This window comes from Morchella sextelata (genome assembly GCF_020137385.1).
Source record: "Morchella sextelata strain SCLS chromosome Unknown scls_8, whole genome shotgun sequence".
NCBI classification, from domain to species: domain Eukaryota; kingdom Fungi; phylum Ascomycota; class Pezizomycetes; order Pezizales; family Morchellaceae; genus Morchella; species Morchella sextelata.
In genome coordinates this window covers 1353048-1359047 of record NW_025408623.1, presented here as the reverse complement: position 1 = coordinate 1359047, position 6000 = coordinate 1353048, and the positions used below count along the sequence as shown (strand labels likewise).

Sequence of the window (6000 nt, the reverse complement as noted above, 5' to 3'; positions counted from 1 at the left end):
TTTTGGTCTGTGCCCAATGGACGACACAAAAAAGAGCAATATTTCCGGGGGAAGTAGGCTCAAAGGCATGAGACAAAATAGACACATTGGTACCAATAGTCGTCTATTTTCATCGATTTGTAGTCCGTGTAGTTCTTGTGCTAGGCAGCACAGAAAAAAATCTAACAAAGCTGTGAGCTCAAGTTCCAGAGTTTAAGACCTCAAGTTCATACCGTGTTGGTATTTGGCTGCTTTCCAACTCCATGTGCAACATGAGAAACACGGATAAACCGACCACACCAATACATACAGCCTCGCTTGGGCCAGTGAGCTAGTCTGTCGATTCCTCATCGCGTTTCATCCATTCCATCAAGCTAATATTCGCGGTTGCATGCCTCCATCCGATGATTGGTATCGCTTAGCATCAGATATCTCAAACGAGCGTTTCAACCAAGAACCTGGGGATCCTGTCAAGCACGTCAATCACCCTAACCTTAAATCCTTCAATCGCCTAGCGGTTCCAGAAGACGGTTATAAACTTGAGACAGCCGGTGATTCGAAAACGCAGACTGATAAGTGTGATAACAATAAAGGTGGGGGTTGGATAGAATGGTAGTATGAGGGTTAGTTGGTGACAATAGACTTCTGTACATGCATGCCTTTGTGTGGCTTTTGACTGACCTCGTGATGTATTAAGAAGGCAGGTAAAAATTCAGGGGGTGTCCCAAAAGTCTCCCACTCGTCTATCCAATTCAGCCTGCAGAGATCATCCTCTCAATCCGAAAATCTCACGGGGCTTACTAGTAGCTTGTTTCTCCATTCCAAATCCATATCCATTGGATCAAGATTATATCTCTTACAAGTCGATATTTTTAGTACTGCGGGTGAGCATATTATTGACTGGTGCAATCAATAGAGTGTTATCCTAAGCCCAATCGAGTCCTTTGGCTATCGACTTTCCAATAATTTATTACTGTTCGCTTCCCGAATCACTATGGCTGTTGATGTAGTGCCATTGAGCTTTCCAAACATGTGGGTTAGAACAGTTTGCGTGGGTGCATTGCGGCTCGTCCTGCTTGATACTTCAATTAATTGTACACCCTCGTATTCGTCATTGTTGACTACTGATCTTCCACCATTTCTTGTAGGATTGGAACCATTGGTCAAACTCATTCTCGATGAGTTTCCAAACTATCATCCCTGTCTATAGTTCTCTCGAACAAGCTAGAAAGCTATATGTCGAGTGATATCAACTATGAAACAAGTGCATCTGTACCGCCGGTTTTTTCCGGGCACTTAAAACCAATCCATATGATTATTGGAGATTTTCTGGAAAGACTTCAAACAGAGAGGATTTATTCGGCGCGTTTTCTTAGGGAATGAAACCGGAAGCACAACCGCGCGGAGTAAAATCTAGATTATCGTAATTATGCATTGCCGCCACCACGATCAACTGGCGGTCAGAGGCCGGGGTAACGCCTTGAAACCGTTAAAGTTTGGCAGCAAAGCTTGGTTATGCACTGATATCCTGGGAAGAACGCTAGTCATCATAACGGCCGTGCTTAACATCCGCGGCAGATGTGCATTGAAGTTGTCAAAAAGGAAGCTTCGTGGATAACCGTTGAACCTGCGGCGAGTAACGATTGATCTGCACAGAACCTCAAACAGATATTGAGAACTAGTCTTCTTTAGACACAGTTATGACCTTCCAAACTGAACGATAGAAATCGAAGTAGCTACACGTGTGGCGGTTAAGTGTAAGTGTAGGTGGATCGAGCTGCTTGAAAATCCGATGCGCTCATTGAGAGTATACGTTATAAACACCGATATTTTCACTGTGTTAGAGGAAACCGCTACCAGTTTAGCAAGCTAAACACTATATATTTAGACCCTTACCCAAAATCAACGATGAAATCGGCGCGCGTGCTTATCGTTGATTTATCATCCGCCTTGTGAGTTGAGTATTAAACTGCACGTTTTTCATTGAACTTCCGTATTGATGAGACTTGGAACTAGCTATAAAAAGCTTCCAAAATTCTATAGAAATTCAAATTGAGCTTCTTTCTCTTTCCCTTGACGTATCAATTCGACCGATTATTGTAGAAGTGTTCCGTTCGATATTTATGAGTAGATGGAACCCGGGTAATGGTTACCTAAACCGCGTTTGGATAAGTTGCTGCCCTCAAAATTCCTTGATCGTCAGTTCAAACATGCCTAGTTTCTGGAAGGGGAACTCGTGAGTTGCATGATCCTTCTATAAGTACTTAAGTAAATTCGACTGCTGAAGTTCTGAGCAGAGCATCTTTATAAGCCGATATTTTTCCTGACTTTGTGTGAGTTATGTAGCTTGGATAGTGGCGAGTAGCAGTTTTGGTCTATGGAATGGAGGAGATGTGGATATAAGAGTAAAATACGTGTTCTAAAATCGGAATTTAAAGAACTGACGTTGAAATTTCACTTAGATGGCGTTGGTAGTCAGTGTTTGCTTGACGTCACGGTACAGGAGTGGTGCAACTCGGCACCCTTCGTCGAATCCCCGGCTTGGCAAACGACAGGACGACATCTCATGCCCTAAGTGGACACAACACGATTAAGCTTTTGACTTTGGTGACGACGCCGGTCCCCAAAGTCAGACTAAATTGACCGACTTCACACAGGTCGCAGGATTTTACAATTGAAGACCTCCACGCCTGGCGCCGATAAAATTTCCCCACGCAAGAACATTAAACCCATTGTGGTGGATACAGCAGGATTTTATCATACGTGTCTCTGTATCTTTACGTTTTTGGTACCACACGATAGTTCAATTTTGAAGAGGCATCTCCAACAAAATTCATTTGCAGCGCGCGATGCTTGGCATGCGTTATACCTAGGGGACCGGCAAGCATGCCGATTCTATAAATTTCAGTCATCATATCTCTAATTTCTGTCCCGGTCTGTAGAGAGTCATGACATTCTGTCTTTGTAGGATGGTTACACGCTATGAGTTGAGACCTTTATTGAGGGCCCGAAAGGGTAAGTAATATCCTATTGAGAGCCCGTTGCAGCATAACGCAGCATCACAACCAAACATATTCCTTTGAATAGCATTTTCAGTTCTTTCAGTGCGACTTCAGGCAATATCTAATTGGTCTACAATAGTTGAGATTCATTTCTGGATATTATTTGAGGCGTAGATCGTTTAATGTTATACCACCATGGCCAATCCCACCCAGTGCCAGTAACAAACCACTATACTATAAACTACACTTGCACCACGCTTTGTCTAACAATATGCTGTAAATAGAGAATGCAAGCTTCCACACATACACTTTTAAGTATACAGCAATTAGAATGGCATGAGAGAATGCTTGGTGCCGTTGGCCTCTACTGATCATCCGAGAGTTTCGGATTCCCTTTACAACTCGCCATGTTTGAATCACATGAGTATGAGACTTGTATATTTCTGAAGAGAAATCCAGTGTTCTTACAAGGCCTCTACTCATAAACCATCGTCCTCTCGATATCTCGTGTGCAGGATATATTGCCCTTTCCCGCATGTTAATCAGCCTATACCGTATACCTCCAAACACCTATTCTTCAATATCTACGCCGTACAACCACATACCTTAGGAATATCTCCCGGTCGGACGCCGCAGGGAGGAGATGTCAGTCAAAATATTCTTCCTGATCGTCTGCTTTATAGCGATCATCCTTACACCAATACCTCTTACATGGCACATAAAACTCAGAAACGTTCCTGCAGTCTGTCTGATATGCTGGATTACCATCTTCAATATGATAAGCTTCGTAAACGCACTCATATGGGGTGGCTCCGAAGATGAATTCGAAACCGCCTGGAATGGAGCCGTTTTCTGTGATATCGAGATCAAGTTCATCATTGCCGCCTCAGCAGGAATGATGACAGCCACAGCAGCGATTTCACGCAACCTGGCCAGAGTCATGGAGCAAGTTGGTCCTGCACACAAGACCAAGGCAATGCGGAGGAGCGAGTTGATCCAGGATTTACTCATCTGCTTTGGGCCGCCGATTTGGTTGATGTCTGCCCACTACATCGTGCAACCTAATCGATACTACATCGTTCGTTACGTTGGATGTACGCCGAGCGTGGATAATTCCTGGCCAACTATACCGCTGATCTACATATGGCCTCCGATAATTGGTTTTGTGGCGGCATACTACGCAGGTAGTACCCCGATCCTCTTCCTGTTTTTCTTCTTTCTTTCTCGCTCACTCTCGATCCCATGAGTCCACTAACAATTGCCAGGCCGCGTCATTTATCTTCTCCGCAAGTACCAGAGACAGTATTCAGAGAATGTCAATAGCACTCTCTCCGACTCGACAAAGTCACGATTCATGCGTCTTTTCGTAATCAGTACTTTCATGGTTAGCGTCAACTTTCCAATCGTCCTCTACATCTTCTACCACAACCTACAGTATCCAATGGTGCCCTATTCATGGAAACTCGTACACAGTACATTTGGGTGGGACTATGTCCCTTATGTAAAAGGCACATCTATCCAATTTGATCATTGGATCCCTGTTCTTGCTGGGATCGTGTGCTTCATCTTCTTTGGAACGGGGCGGGAGGCATCACAAATATGCAAGGAATGGTTCGAGTTTTTCGGGCTCGGGGCGCAGTTTACAATCCTGGAGAAAATGGCGCCGAAGAAGGCTGAAGGCAGTTCTTCCATGAGCAGTTGGATTTCAGGGAAGATGTTTTCTTCCACCTCGTGAGTGCTCTCCTGGCCACTCTACCCCTTCCTTACGTACTGACTACCTACATCTTTCCAGATCGAGAGTCACAAACTCAACCACCGACAGCAACGCCTCGAGAAACCACGATTCTTTTGGTTATCCTGAGATGACCTCCGTTGCCACGGCTGAACCTACCCAGATTGGGTCTACAGCCTCTGTTGGCATCGTGAAGAGACACAACCAGGAAGGAATATGGGTCGAGAGGGGTCTAAATGTGGCTATTGAGGACGATGGGAGGATTGTTTAAGGTATAGTTCTTGGACATAAATCGCCGTCTTCGCGCCAAAACACACGCCAAAATGGGAAACCTCCCTAACCTTCAATTCTTTATCAATTACCACAGAACCTTCAGGATAGGGAGATACACTATAGAATGAGATATATTTCAAAGCGTAAGTTTGTTCAACAAATGTGTGGGAAGTTATGTAGCTTTGACGCAGTCTTGGTGCATTTCCTGAAAATAACCGAACAAAATTCTCTGCCATCAATTCTACAATGAATATTTTTGAAATTCAAGACTGTCAAGTGATTCTCCTAATAATTAAGCTATATTAAACTAATTGGTACAAGTTATATCTTAAAATGTTAGACTGGGATTACGTTTTTCTTATTGATAGGGATAGTGCACGTGCTTGGGTTCCAATGTTGGTTCTTCTATACAGGGCTTTCGAAGGTGTGGATAATATAATACAGTGGAGTACAAGTATTCTATCTAGAGGTATTTAGTTTACAATATGCAACTCGTATCGTGGAAACTGAAGGGCACTAAGGGGTAGGTGTTACAATGATCATGGATAAATGTAATTTCTTGCAACCTTGTAACAGGTATACCGAACCAAACTGAATACAATCACAAGCTAATGATCTTAAGCGTACATACTAATTGGCTAAATTCTTAACACATCCCAAAACTCAACAGTACTACAGATACTTTTTCAAAGTTCTCAGATATTAACGGGCCTAGTACTCTCGCCCCGGACTTAAAGACCAGCTTTTGGATAATTGTGTATAGGCAGGCACTCGAATACTCTGGTAAAAGTGTTAGTAACGTGGTGGCAGCTTAATTTCTCCTCTATGCAATACATAGGGGGGAGAAAGTAACGGTCCAGAACCACAAGTACAAGCAATAATATCTTTTTTTGGAAAAGAAGTTCTTAATAGCGTTGTTTAAGATAATTGTAAATTTTCTTGTACTTTGTGGTTTAGACCCGGCACTTCTGCCTTTCGAAAAACAAGTTATTATTTGGCTGTCACTATTATTGG

General features: G+C 43.2%; 1 protein-coding gene across 1 annotated transcript; it reads left to right on the top strand.

Annotated features, from left to right (window-relative positions):
• Window positions 1–3624: 3624 nt before the first annotated feature.
• Window positions 3625–4984, top strand: H6S33_012565 (uncharacterized protein; the record flags this gene model as incomplete). Its single annotated transcript, XM_044843930.1, has 3 exons — window positions 3625–4165; window positions 4247–4712; window positions 4774–4984. 3 exons carry the CDS (start codon window positions 3625–3627, stop codon window positions 4982–4984), a joined length of 1218 nt encoding a protein of 405 aa, XP_044695214.1.
• Window positions 4985–6000: the final 1016 nt, after the last annotated feature.